The sequence below is a fragment of the Salminus brasiliensis genome, chromosome 20, assembly GCF_030463535.1.
Source record: "Salminus brasiliensis chromosome 20, fSalBra1.hap2, whole genome shotgun sequence".
NCBI lineage: Eukaryota > Metazoa > Chordata > Actinopteri > Characiformes > Bryconidae > Salminus > Salminus brasiliensis.
The window spans coordinates 9,924,796-9,940,297 of NC_132897.1; the positions used below are offsets into that span (position 1 = coordinate 9,924,796).

General features: G+C 42.4%; 1 protein-coding gene across 4 annotated transcripts in view; it reads right to left on the minus strand.

The window, feature by feature from the left end:
• kiaa0825 (KIAA0825 ortholog) overlaps positions 1-15,502 on the minus strand; it is a 152,940-nt gene that overhangs the window by 101,311 nt on the left and 36,127 nt on the right. For all 4 annotated transcript variants that reach the window (XM_072664850.1, XM_072664847.1, XM_072664848.1 and 1 more), the window contains 6 exons: positions 12,569-12,834; positions 10,353-10,503; positions 5,935-6,125; positions 3,835-4,017; positions 2,800-2,919; positions 722-861 (listed from right to left, as the gene is read on the minus strand). In XM_072664850.1, coding sequence (XP_072520951.1) covers positions 722-861; positions 2,800-2,919; positions 3,835-4,017; positions 5,935-6,125; positions 10,353-10,503; positions 12,569-12,834 — 1,051 coding nt within the window. The remainder of the gene's footprint in view (positions 1-721; positions 862-2,799; positions 2,920-3,834; positions 4,018-5,934; positions 6,126-10,352; positions 10,504-12,568; positions 12,835-15,502) is intronic.

The following is a 15,502-nucleotide window of genomic DNA, read 5'->3' on the forward strand; positions in this document are numbered from 1 at the left end:
CCACTTGCTAATGACCTACTAACACTTATAACTGCCAATAGGCAGGGAACCTTATCGTAAAACACAGCACCATTAGCTAGTAAGTTACAAACATCACCGTCAATAATGCTCAAAATGGTAAGTAATACAGCTAAAATCTTGAATTAGTTTTTAGTAACTTTTAATGTAAGTAAAGTAATAGAACTAATAGAAGTAATAGTCTTTTATGTTAATTCAGTAAAATTATGTAATGTATGTCAAATTATCCTTTCCGACTGACTGATGGAGAATACAAAACTGAGGTTTACCAATAAAGACAAGACAACCAAGACAACCATATTCACCATTAGTGTTGGACACAGGTACAATTTGGCCTCTGCCTTTAACTCATCAGTGAAGTGAACACTCACATACACACTAGTGATCAAACACACACAGTGACAGTGAGCACACATGCCAGGGGCGGTGGCCAGCCTTTGCTGCACCGCCCGGGGAGCAGAGAATCAACAGAGGCAGCTTGCCAAACCCGGGTATTGAACCCACAACCCTGTCATCAATAGCCTGATGCTCTAAACACTGAGACCCCTCCCCAAAAAAGACGAACGTGGGCCCATATTTGGCCATCTTAGGTTTTAAGGTGTTAATGACCTAATTAATTCATCCTTAATAAGCTTATTTTAAGCTATTCATGAACTTCTTACTAGAGGAGTCAAAAGCAACACAATCCTCAATACAGGCTTACGTGAGTGAGAGAGCAGCAGGCGCAGCAGCAAGCAGTCGCTGTGCAGCATGGCCTGCAGGACAAGAACCGGACAGCAGCCAGGCCCCGAACCGATCAGCTTCAGCAGCCACAGAGCCGAGCCTTCGCCTGCCTCACGCTCCCTGCAACCAAAGAGAAACAAAAACTAATCTGTTTAGCCATCACACAACAGGAATTCGCTCTCGCGCACACGCAGTCTTTCATCTCGTTACGCTCAACACAAAATGTACTGTAACTCTGCCCCAGGCTCCTCTTTAAATGTCAGTTCTTCAGTGATTCTGCCGGCTCATATCTAATATGTTTGCTCATTAAAGCTGCAAACGTGGGAGCGGGGATGACAGCGAGTTCTGGGGAGTGTGTTCAGCATTTGGAGGGATTCCAAACAAAAAAGAAGTTTTTGGAAAGGAGCCACAGGCATATTTTTCTTTCGCAGTAACTGTAAGTCTTTATGCAGTTGCAAACTCTACATGAGTAAAACTGAGATTAAAATTTACACCCGGTGCTGACACACGCTACAGTGACATCTCACGGGCTGCCTGCGTTTCTAACGGGGTATGCGCTTCAATAATCTCTGAGCGCAAGTCAAAGTGAACACATTGCACATGTGATGCAGTGAGACACAGCAGCGTCAGCTGTTGAAACGTATTGTGCGCGGTGCACCCTGCTGCCTGAGAGGAGAAAACCTCAGTCCAGCACAGACAATTTATGAGATCATATGGCTACAAATCCAACAAGCTCCTTTATAAATCCTGATAAATCTGAGAGCCACACCACAGGGTTAGATTTCTCTGTTTTTTATTCATATTCATGCACAAAACACAATAATGGACTCGTTTATCTACATTCTTACTGTTTTTCATTATTATTTTTCATACATATAAATAGGGCTAAAGCAACATCACTGGACAGCTGGACAGACCTCGAGGAGAACATCAACTGCCTATGTCAGATAACATGCACTGGCTAGCATTGCACTGAGGGGGGAAGTGATGAAGGGAGAGGGAGGGCTGTTTTGTAGTAATGCTGTCTTGTACTCCTGGTTGATGGCTGAGGTATCACCGGGGATCAAACCTGCTTACTTCTCGGATGATGGGGCCAATGCTAAAGTACAGTAGCACCACTTAGCCCTAAATAAAGGAATTTTAATTATTCCTAATTCTTATTACAGTTTTATACTGGAATTACAGCCTATAATAACAGCTACTAATATAGCATCTCACTTTCAGCCCACACAAAACCAACAATCCTATCAGAGGAAAAATCCAAATGGTACTTCGACCAACCTTTGTAATTGCGAAAAATACAAGATATATTAATCAATTAACCAATTATAGTGTATTTTTTTACCCCCAGCCCAAATGTCACACCTGTACATCCAAATAAAAGCATGCAGTTGATTGGTGGATTTTTATACTGGCACACTTTTGTTGTTGGAAATGTTGATGATAGATGTTTGGCTTCAGCAGTGCTTCCACTGCAAAACATGTGGGAGCCTCGAACAGAACAAGGCGCAGATAAATCATCGAAGTGATAACAATAAACTAATTTCAGAGCTTTAAGGCCAATGGGAGCAGGGCTCAGGGAAGATTTGTGAGATCAGTACTTTCAGTGATATCGCATAGCGGCAGGGAAGGGGAGGAGGGAGGCTGTTTGAGAAGGGTGATGTCACATGAACTTGACATTTGCCCCAGTTTCTCGGCCCTCCTACGGCTCAGACTCAGCCTTTCACACCCCATGTGTAAAAGCCGCGGCGCACATCAGCATAAACAGCATGACCAACAGTGGCATCAGCATCTGGTCTGCATTAGCTCAGTGAAGCTGAGGGAAGGCGGTGGGGGCTGGAGGGGTGCATGACTTGTGTGTTTGTCTGCACTGAGTATCTTTGGTCACATTTTAGCCCTTTCAAGGTACATAAACCAAACCAGATGATTCACATAACACTAAACTACTTTGTCAATGTTAAAGCTAATTTGCTCATTTTTTTCTTTCTTTCATTAATATAATTTGACTGTAACAAAATGGCACAGAAGACCTCCTTTAAGTTTTTAAAACCACTGTACCTCAGTAGCTCCTGTGGAAAGAGTGTAGGATTGATCACATTCAGCCAGAAAGGAGCGCGGCTGCTGCAAGCCTCTGCTGGAATGCTGGCAGTCCCCTCACTAAGCTCATTCTGAAATGTACTAGATACAAAAACAAAAAGCAACAGTAAAACTTTCCAGTGACAACCTGTGCTCAAGACAGAGCAAGCTACTATACATCAAAACCTGCATTACATTTTTAACTGAATCATGACATCATTCTCACCACACAAGTCTAATATACTGATGTAACCACACTTGTATCATGTGAATGATTACTACAGTTAGGAATTTTCCTCAACTTCCAATCTATGTTTCCTGTCTTGTTTTGATTTATTAAATAAATAAATACACCCCTCTTATAAATAGCCATAAAGTTATTTATCATTTCTCTGGCATCTGTTTCAGCACAGGCAGGGTGGTGTCAGCACTGTAGATTTAAATGTGTAGTTATTATAATGTAGTTGTTATTACAAATTTTGCACAGTTGAAAAATTAAACTTTTCAGTCATAATAAGACTTTAGGTATATTACTATCATAAAGGCAACCCATCTCACCTCCCAGAGCTTCCTCAGAAACTCCTGCATGTACGCACAGCCCTTTCCAGAAATTAAGCCATACGTGTACTGTTTCACATGTGCTTGTCATGCTAAACTGTGCTGAAAGACGTCTATGATAAGAAGACTACCCGAGAAAGCCCATAACTATCACTGAGATGGATCTTAGACCTATCATTCGAGACGGGCAGCTGAATGACTAAACTTCCGATTGGTGTAGAGACTGAGGAACTAGACTAATGATTGATCCAGACGTCTGACATGCTAGCAACTGTTCTGTTATTTGCTAAACCTGAACAGCAAATAAACAACAAAAACATCTGTGAAACATCTCACAGTAATAATTCAAATAAACACATCTCTACAGCGCACTTATACAGATACAATAGAGGTAAGGCTGAGAAAACCTTAGAATATTCCTTAAATGTAGGGTAGTGACAGCACCTGTGTCTACAGTACCTGTGGATCTGCGGCAGAGGGGCAGTGAGGATGACACACACATTCACTAACTGATTACACAGGCTGTGGATGCAGGACACCCAGCTTCCTGACGAGTGGCTGGGCCTGACCAGCTCCTCCACACTGCCACACAAACTCCACATCAGCTCCTCCACACACAGCAGGATTGCTGTGATGTCCACTCTAAAACAGGAAAGGAGGAGATTGAGATGATCAATGAACGCATACTGTAACATGTAGGGAAAAAATTCACTTAAGTTGTTTGGTCAAGGTTGTTCTTCCAAATGCAAAATAAGAAAAAGCAAATGTGCATGAGAGAAAGAGAGAGAGAGAGAGAGTGAAAAGGCCCATCTGCTTGGCAGACTATAAGCTGGGCCTACACTCAGCAGCTTGTAACCGGGTGTCCTTGCAGCAAAACACACTGAGAGGGGGAAAAAAAAAATGTAAACCAGTCCTTCCATTCATCCCCACCTTCCTCTCCTCGCTCTCCTTCTCTACTTCCTCCCTTTCAGACCTTAGGCAATCTGCGCTTTCTCAGCGTTCACCGGCCAGAGCGTCTTTAACCACTTTAAGTATGTGCTAATGCAGCACACAAGGCCCCTGCAGTCAGGCCTTAGTAAGGTCCAGACCTGCTCGAGCCCAGCACCATGGAGCATGACGAAGCAGGGGCCCGGAGCCAGGCGGCCAGGCTGGGGCCGTTCACTAACAAAAGAGAGCCTGTTCCACTTCCACCAATCTGGAGCTCTGCGCCGAGCCCGGGGGCCAAGCACCAGTGCAATCACTAAAGCATTCAAAACTGTCTGCTAAGCCCTCTTGGACAGGCAGGCTAGTGTTTCGTGAGGTGCTGCAGATATGGACCGAGATCACGGAGGCAGGCAGCGCTGATGACTGTGTGCAGATACACCGTGGCCTCACCTTTCAGGTTTTACAGCAACAGCCTTCACCTCAGATTACGATCAAGTTTAATTGTATACATAATAACTGCAACTTAACATTTCCATACCTACATGGCTACACTGAAGGAGCGTCTAAGACTTAAAGAAAATTCAGAAAAATATTAAATGTACATAATTCTCCCATCACTTCTAATGTCATGTTCAGTATCTTCTGCTTTGCTTTGAAGCCTGTTGAGTTCTTTCCGCTCTGCTTTTCTCGTTTTGATCTGAACGGAAAGCCATGTCAATCCACATGATAGTGAGACTAGTGAGGTCTGCTAATATTTATTGAATTAGATCTGGCCAAACGAAAGCAAGCAGACAGGGAAGGAAGCCATGTCGATCCAAGTGCGAGTAAGACTAGGGAGGTCTGCTAATATTTATTGAATTAGATCTGGCCAAACAAAAGCAAGCAGACAGGGAAGGAAGTCTGACGTAAGTATTTGGATGCAGTCGAGCCCAGTCTCGCTCCTTCATTCAAAAACTTTCTCTCACATAGCTCGGCTGTTTGAGCTGTCTTTGGACAGCCACACCTGAGGAGGTCCAACACTCTACAAGTTCTGGGACACCTGTACATTCTGTCTCGACTGTAAGCATTGCTGTGAGGATTCAATTGCATTTAGTCACGAGAGTATTAGTGAGGTCTAGAGGTTGTTGACCACCCCACCTCATCCCCAAGTTGCACAACCCCTTTAGCCCACGCCTGGCATTAGGCATGGTGCCAATGGGTTATGTTCATCTGCTCCAGAGAGTCCTATTCTATTGGCAATACTGCTCTACAGGGACTAAACAAGCTGTGTGGGTGTGCAAATTTGCACAGCTGTCTCAGCAATGGGTGCAATGTAAAGTAGCTGATTGTATTGTGTCCACAAACATTTGGACAATATTGTGCTTGTCATATAGCTAAAAGTCCAACATTAGTCTAAAATTTGGATAAGTTTGATGTTTTGAAGTAAATTTCTCTTTAGCAACCTGTTTTTCCAATACAGCTGTAGGATAACCATTTTTCATAAATGTCCTATTCAGGATGAGTGCGTAGACATAAAAGTGGAAGGTAAGAGAAGATCCAAAGATCCTGGACATCTCAGATGAACAGCCAAATTCCATGTGATGGCTTTGCCAGCTGAGCGTTAAGGACGGTTAAGAATGACTGTTTGTCTGCTACCTGATCTGGGGGAGTCTCTTGTAGGAGGCCTGTGCTCTGGAGTATCTCTGAAGCAGGAGCTCCAGCATCTGAGCCAGCACCTGAGCTAGGGTCTGCTGCGCCAGCGCCGGAGACACGGACCCCCACAGGTCACTGCGCAGACCAGAGAGGAAATAGTGCCACATCTGGATAGAGAAGGAACACCTTTCACCCTGAAAAAGAGGGTCAGAGAGGAAAAAGAGAGAGGAAAAAAAAGTCAAATATCAAGCACTGCTTTTTTCAAAATGCAGCTCAATTTCTTTGGACTGACTGACATGGCCCTCCTGCATGGATTTAGTGCCAAATGTATTCAGACTTGCTTTCTTTTATTTGTCAGCTGTATTCACAAGGATTTTTGTCTTGTTTTTATTTATCCTTTCATTAATTCTCATTTGTAAGACATACACAGATGTTTGTGGACACCTCTTCTATTGTACTATGGACAAATGTATTGGGACACCTGCCCATTCAATGTTTTTATCCAAAACCAGGGAAATTAATAAAAGTTTCAAATGTTTTTTTTTTTTTGGAGGAACTGCTTCTACTGCCCATGGAAGGCTTTCTACTAGATTCTGCTTATAACATTGCTGTGAGGATTTGACTGCATTCAGTGACAAGGCTAGAAGTGAAGTCAGGGTGTTGAATGATCATCGCCCCAGCTCATCCCCAACTCCCCAATCATCTCAAAAGTATTGGATGGAGTAGTATCATCATTACCAGCACAGTTGTACTGCTCCTCAGCTCCATGCTGGGGGGGCTTTATACCCCTCTAATCTGCGTGCAACCTGTGCAACTTAAAGCCTCTGAATGCAGTCATTCAAAGGGGTGTCCACAAACATTTGACATATAGCGTATCATCCCACTTTATATATCCCATAACTTTGCCTAATGTCATATCTCTTCATTCTGTTTCTTGCATACTAGGAAGGCTTTTACCTAACAAACATACAGATTTTGCATATAGCACTGTTTTAGTGGGTTACAGGAAGAAAAGAAACACATCAAAGGGGCACAACAGCACACCAGCAGTAATAAAACATAGAAACAAATCAAACTCGAATAAAATAGAAAGTAGGAGACTGTAACATCAAATCAAGCAGAAAGAGCGTGCAGAAAGAGAGAGCAAGGAATGAAAACAGAGAGATGAAGGTTAGAGATGGAGACTTGGCCTGTCTTCCTGTACAGAGGCTCATGGTCACACCACCTGCACTCCACACCTGGTTCCCTCAAACCCACAGAGACACATTCAGAACATGAGCTCTTTGAAGGCTCAACCTGGAGAAACCATCAGTACATCATCCAACACAAACACTTGAACACAAACACCAGCAAAATGACAGACACCTCAATAACTGGCAAAGCATTAAGACATAATTTATTATTATTATTACTATTATTATTAGCCCTCAGATTCAGATACATCAGTATTGAAAAGTACAATCAGCAACAGATACTGATTCTCCTTTTCATCACTGATGAATCTGATAGAATTAGAAAGAGAGAGCAAGTAAATGAGAGTGAGCGAGAGAGAGAATAAAAGAGTGGTTTCCTCTGAGTCTAATTGTTTTCAGGCAGGAAGGAAACAGTACTAAGGGTGAGCAAAGAGAGATTATTAACAGCCTTGTACAACAAGTCATAATGAGGACTGGGATGGACTCCACTGGAGAGCCAGCACTAAGCCAACTGCATAGACTGCACCAGTTCCACTACTCTGAGTCACTAAGTCACTATTAAAATACAGGTCACCACCCCACCTCCCCAATATAAACTACAATTTTACATAAATGGATCAATATCATTCTGCATAAAGGTTTTTAAGGGGGTGTTTAGTTCAGTACACGTTAAAGCAGCATTATGAAGTATTTTTACCCTAAAATAGAAGCTGCTAAATTATACTGATTGTGAACAGGGACATATTGACTTGTGATAGGAAGAATGGCATCCGCATCATTGCCACTCCGGGTTTGGAACTCTGCTACAGCACTATGTAACTCTGGTGGAGCTGCAGGAAACAGCAGTAAGGGGAGCCCAGTAGCCAAAAATACCAATTCTTGCACAATGCTGCTTTAAATTTGTATTGATGTAATGAGAATAAGCACTTAAATTAAGCACATAAACATTTGCATAAAATCAAACAAACATTGCTTAATAAATATAAATTTGCTGATTTATAGGTGATATTTTTTTCTGATATTGAAAAAGCCAATAGTATTTGTGAATATATTTATGCATTTATTGATTTATTAAGTTTTTTTTTTTTTTTTTTTTGGGGGGGGGGGGGGGGGCTATTTCACTTTGACTTTCCAGTAAAGCGAACCGGTCCCCCTGGCATAGGCCCCTGAAGGAACTAGAGAAATGAATGGTGAGACAGAGAAGAGTGATGGTGGATGGAAGGCAGGTGTGGGGCTATGGGTCAGTAGAGGTCCAGACACAGGCAGCCAGTCTCACACCTGCACACAGCAGGCCTGTCTGCCCTACGGCCTGCAGAGAAGGCTATGTATATGTTGTGCTATGTCGTGTGTGTGTGTGTCTGTGCATGCACGTCCACTGTCTGGCTATACCATAATAGAGGCATAAGTTAGATCCTCAGTAATGGACTGTTCCTGTACAGATGGTTCAGTCTAATAGTGCCTTAGGCTTCCCACTGGAGGGACCAGCAGGAGGGTCACTGCAGACACAGCCCTGCAGACTATTCTACAGCGCACTGAGCCTCTGGATAAATCTTCTATGCTAATGCAGGAAAATTCTCCAGTATAAGTGGTCACTGTGAACAATAAGTACAGAAAATAAATGTGGTGTTATGTGCTTTTGAGGACTGTGGCTCGCTTGCTTGTGTCTGAACACTGTAATGCAAATGCACTCTGCCATTATGCTAAAGGAGCCCAAAGGCTAAAGCATATTTATCCCATTAAAATATACGGTTATCGTGCCAAAGAACTACATGCTACAATAATTCAATAGTATAGCATGCCATTTGGCATTGTAGTGATTCAGTTCAATAAAACTTACAACACAAAAAGCTGGATTAGGTTTACCTGAGGATGTAATCTAAGTGAAAGCTGATAAAATCTGTCTTCAGTGCATGCATTTTATACAGTCTGAAAGTTACAAGTCCAGAGTGAGTGACCTCCTAGTTGGCTGAACACAGAGCTACTTCTCTGAACATCTGGCTACGACCATGTAAACTGAACTATTCATGGTAATTTAGGGAAATTACACACATACTTTTTTTTCATACCATACAAATCAGCCAGACAAATCCCTGATAAATTACATTAACCCGACCTACTGTGGTCAAAGTAATCCAGCTGAAACCATGCAAAAAATAATCAGACTGCAGAAAGTCAGTGTGGCAAAAGTTGCATGCAGACTGTAGGTCATAAACAGATGATGCAACACTGCCCTTATTCACTAGTAATGTAGACCATTGTAAAACAAGCATACGACCAGTAGTTCAGTAGATCTAATGGGCTTAGACTCGTTTGAAGGCATTGTGAAACAACCTATATTAACTACATGGACAAAAATATTGGGACACCAGCGCATTCTTTGTTTCTGAGACAGTGTGAATGTCTCTACTGCCCAGGAAAGCTGTTCTATTAGATTTTAGAGAATTGCTGCGGTCCGTGAGATAAGGATGTCAGATGATCACCACCCCACACCATCGCAAACTTATGCTAAAAGCACCATCATTCCAGGAAAATTCCACTGCTTCACAGCTCAATGCACCTGTACCCCTTAGCCCATTCCTGGTATTAGACATTGTGCCAATAGGTTTATGTTTTATCTGTTACAGAGAGTCTTATACTATTAGCAATACTTCTCTACAGGGACTAGACAAGCTGTGTATGCGTGCATTTGCACATCTGTGTCAGCAATGGGTGCAACTAAAAGTAACTAAGGAAGGAGTGTCCAAAAACATTTGGACATACTGTGTAACTGCATACACCAACTGAATTATATATTTTAGCTAAAAAGTTGCTATGTTGTTTGGCAACCACAGCCCACTGTTGACCACAGTACTGTGCAAAAACCAGAGATCACCCTTCATTGATTTATTTTTTTATCCAGTGAGTGCAGCCAGTGAGTACAGGTTATTCCGTTTATTCCGTATATACCTAGAAGATATTTTTGATGATTAGATTTAAGGATTGCAACAAAACTGGAAAAGTGTGAGAAGTGTTTATTGTTTACATGATTAATAATATATTCAAAGATCCATTACAAATGATCATGTTTTGTTGTAATTTTATAAAGCAATAAGACACTAGAGGCTGTGTGTTGCAGTGATCTTTACCACATTTCGACAGTAAAATCCATGCTGAACACATGGCCTCTTGTGGCTTACTGCTTTAATAAAATATGGCATGCATACTAGGAAACACTTGCACCATCTGTACCTCATAAAATGGCTTGGGGTCTGCCCAGTAGTGGCTCTCCGCGTCCTGCAGTATACTGGTGGCACACACGTGGACGCAGTAGCTGGTCAGGTGCTCATGCAAAGCGGCCGTCACATCCTGGCTCCTCTGGATGGGCAGCAGAGTCAAAGGCCTGCAGTCAGACACATCAAAGCCACATGGGCCAGATTTAAGAGAACAAGGAGGAGCCATGCGGCTTGCGGGTCAAAGTGGCATTAAGTGATTAATACCAGCAAATGGCTCCAATTATTACCTGCCAGTCAAACACCACCTCCCTACTTCCTCTCCGCCCCTCTTTGCCCCCCCTGCTCCCTCTCTAAAAATATGAGGCCACACGTGCTTTCTAAAACAATCAACCTCTCCCACCCCTTCTCTGTCTTTCATTTCTCTCTCTCCCCTTCGTTCAGTCTCTCTCGCGCTTCCCCTTTGGCTCTTCGCGAGCTAACATCTGTTTTCCGACAAACGCACGTCCTCCCATAGATAAATAGTTCTGTCAGGCTCATGCAGATCACACTCCGATTCTTTACAATCCAATTATGGCATTTTAGTATTTCTGGCAACAGCCTGACAATCTGGGGGGAAAGAAAAAAGGTGCTTGACAAACTATAAATCGAAAATTTGCCCCAGAAAGGCCTCCACCTTCACAAATACCTCTCATTGTGTATAAACGCATAAGTTAAACTTTAATTTTCCAGACTGAGCTTTTTTTCTTTTTTTTTGCCGTTTTATATTTGATATTTTATCATCCGTTGAGAGACCTGTGTGTGTGTGTGTGTGTGTGGGGGGGGGGGGGGGGGGGGTTATTTATGAAACTCAGAATTGCATGGGATGGAGAGCTGGAAAGCTGAAATACAGTTTTAGCATGTGGTTGTGTTGTGCAACACTCAGTCAAAAATAGTAAGCAGTGTAAAGCCTGGCATCAGTGTAATCAATAAAATGTGCTGCTGTCTGCATCTCCAAAATGGCAATTTTGCAGGAAAAAAAAACTTTCAGTAAAAGTCATTTTAGTCAAAAGTCAAAAGCATTTTTGGAGTATTTCTAATGACTATACAAAACAACTGCCAGATTCACATTATGTGAAAAAGCCAAGAACGTGTTTATGTAAGTATAGTGGCGATATACACTTTTACCACTGGTGTGATCTATAGCATAGTAACCTTAAGTGAGATAAACGCTTTACCATGCACCTCAAACATCACCCTGTTTCTTCACCTGCAAGTAAGAGGTATGGAGATTTTTTTTTTATACAAACAAATGAATTAGATGCATATTAACGCGCACATCTTACTTCTTACTGTCTAACCTTGACTTGACTGGATGGAAGGCAAGATGAATACTTCCCTCTGCATTTGCCTTTGACGCAAGACATATGCAAGCAAGTTCTTTTGAGACAAATTGCATTTAAGATTTCATATGTTCCCATGTAGACAGAATACATGAAGACATCAGGCCTTTCAGAACCCATTCAACGACCACCAGTGGGTCCGGAGTTCAACATCATGTTCTGCACTATGAGAATGCTTTCTTGGGAGACAGCTGGCTTGCGAAAGCCACACTCTCCACAGATCACAGATAGCCTTGGACTAAAAGGAAGAGGAAGGAGAAAAAGAAAATGTGGAAACAACTGAAGCAACTGAAGTTTACTAAACACTAAAGCCACTTTAGGGCTAACAAATATCTTACAAGCTTTTCAAACTACTTAATTTCATCATCAGAAACCTATTACTGCTGCTTATGTTCACAATATACAATTGCACTGTGTAATTAGGAACCTAATCAGATAATGTCTATAACAAATGCGCCAATACGTAGCGCTTTCACACACTGCAAACTTGTTTGGTTTCATTTGTTTGAGTTAAATACACTCACACAGAGTTCTGAGGATTCTGAGGAGTTCATTTAGCACTGTTTGATATTACAACTGTTCAGCCTGCCTATTCTGAACTGAGGAACTCACTCTTTTAAAGTGGCTTTTGGTCAAAAATAAAATGTAATAGGTTTTCCCCTTGTAATAATTATAGCTGATCAGCCAGTACATTAGCATAGTACCCGCGCCATACCACACAGGTCGTAAACTGTGTCATGCTGTTAAGTCATCTCAAATTGTGTGTCCATGGGCTTAAGTTAGCACTTCTGGGGTCAATGGGGTACAACATTAGATTCCAGGCCAAAGAATTTTGTTAAAAGACATCACTCACATGCGACTGCTGTCCCTCAGCTGACTCTCATAGTGCTGCAGTCTCTGTTGGATGTAGAGGCTGGAGGCCAGCACTGTGGGGAGGTTTTTGAGGGGTGCTGTGGTAGGCACCTGTCCTGATCTTTCCTCCAGCCTGGTCAGCAGAGCAGAGGCCACCCGGCCGCAGACTTCCACATAGCAGGAACGCACAGGGAGCAAGTTGTCGTCTTTACATGCCATAGCTAGAGGCAGGAGAGCGTCCAGCTCCTCCAGAACATCTGCACAGAACTGTAGAGAGACAAGATACAGAAGATTTATATATATATAAGTAACAATATATGTGTAATATAATTACAGTGGGGAAAAAAGTATTTAGTCAGTCACCAATTGTGCAAGTTCTCCCACTTAAAAAAATGAGAGAGGCCTGTAATTGACATTGTGATTTTCAGATTTTTTTTTCTCATTTTGTCTCTCATAGTTGAGGTCTACCTATGGTGTCAATTACAGGCCTCTCTCATCTTTTTAAGTGGGAGAACACAATTGGTGACTGACTAAATATTTTTTCCCCACTGTAAGTACATCCATGGACAATAGTATTGGGACACCTGCTCATTCATTGTTTCTTCTAAAATCAATCAAATTAACAAAAAAATTAGTTTATCCTGTATATGCTGGAGTAACTGTCTTGCGGCAAGGCTTTTCCTTTAGGGGCTTTGCTGTGAGGATTTGACTGCAACAAGAGCATTAGTAAGGTCAGGACATTGGATGATCCCCACCTTACCTCATTCCTGACTCCCCAACCCTACAATATATTGCGTGCAACACAGTCATTCCGAGGAACACTGCTCCAGAGAGTGATGGGTACAACGTAGTAGCTGAATGCATTTATTAGAATGGGTGTCCACAAATATTTGGACACTTCAGCTTTCATTAGTAAAGGATGGTAAAAGAACTCCACATTCATTTATATATATATATATATATATATGTATATATATAAATATATAGGATATAGTTATTTCCAGTGAAATAACTATTGCATTAAAATGTAAAGCAAAATAACAGTTCAGTTGTAACCCACAGATGGAGCCGTCTTTCTCAACACCAAGTCTAACATCATTTTCTGAAGAAAATACACTCTAGTCTGTTTAGGCAACTTCAGTGCCAGTAGAACTCTCAGGACAAGGCCTTCAATATGCATTGTATTAAAGTGAGCGAGTCGGCCGTGCAGATACGGCTACGAGAGAAAGTCCTGGCCATTTTACGATTCAAAGTCTGGCAGGCTCCCCTCCTGTGGCACTTGGAAAGAGGAGCAATACTTTATCTCATGTTTCCACATTTGTCCTGGAGAAAGGATTCTCTTTTCAAGCCCTGAGTGAGAGCGTGATTACGAATGTGTGTGCATGTGTGCTATACCTGCAAAGAAGTGCCTCGGGAGGCGCCTCACTTGAAAAGAAGATCCCTAAGGGTTATCAGCAGAAGGAAGCAGCCTCGGATCGGAACGTGCGCTCACAAAACTTCCAATCTGCTTCTTCCTCCCTTCTGCACCAAGCTCCAATATGAAGATATCAACCCCAGACCCTTTCCAAGCACCCCCAGCACCTCCTCCCTTCCCTCCATCCACACTCATGTGCTCCTCATTCAAAGCACATCAGCAGGAACGACACCAGAGCGGGCCACACCAGCGTATGTGCTGAGTTCACCGGCAAATTTATACACCTATAGAAATGAGTTACAGCACCAGGCTATTCAAAAGCAGTAAAACATGCGCACCATATATACGCCCCAGCCCTTCCCTTTCCATTGGGAGTTACCACGTCCTGAGGCCTCGGCGAACTTAGGAAATAACAGACTGCTTTTTTTTTTTTTAATGGAAACACTCCCAAAACCATCAATCAGACAGTAGACAAGCGAGTGAGAGGTGACTTCATACTAATAAATATCAGCATCAACCTTTAGTAACCTGTTGCTCCCTTAGAGTTTAAGGGGTTAATTGTACCCTTACAGAACAACTTCATATGCTATATGCTTTCCATATGGGTAAACACTCATGACATCATGTGAGTAATATGTGACCGCATGACAATGTTATGCCCCGGGATGGCAAACAATGAGTTTTCCTCAAAGAACCATTTACTCAGATAAAGAATAATGTTGTAAAGGTACCATATAGAACCACTGTCTCAAAAAAAGAACCCTGTGGTTCTACCACAAGATATTTTCTATACTTCACAAGATATGGTAATCCAAATGGCCACTATGCAACTTCACATTTCATTGAGATATAATATTTAGTCCTGTTTGTTGGATGTAGTGGAGCGCAGTGTGTGTTGTGAAGTGCAGAGTATGTGGCTTTAGGGGTACTTTATGTCTGTTCCAACTGATCAACGTAGAAACTGTGTTACGTATTGTGTATCATGTTTAATTGTTGATATATATTTCTCTCCTAGTAGGAAAAGCAACACATGTCAAACATATAAGAAATTGCCATTAGCAGCTGGAGTTAAAGAGAGAACAATTGGCCTTGCTCCTTTAGGGTGGGTTGATGGCACTTCCTCCCCACATCACTCCTAACATTGGCCAGCACAGGCATCTGTTCAGTTGGCCAGCACAGGACTCTGTTAGCTGTTGTATTGGAGCTGGGGAGCCATGCTGCGGCAGTTCAAAAGGAGGTGGTGGCTGGTTTCACATGTGTTGGAGGAGAAATATCCTAGCCATCAACCTCCTAGCGTTGGGGGCATTATACATTTACATTTACATTTATGGCATTTAGCAGACACTCTTATCCAGAGCGACTTACAAGGTTACCCGTATTACAGAGGTGGGTCAGTGTAGTGTTAAGAGTCTTGCCAAGGACTCTTATTGGTGTAGCGCAACATAGTCACCCAGACCGGGAATCGAACCCCAGTCTCCCACATGGTGTGGTAGCTCAGTGGCAGGTAGTGGTGTTATTTGT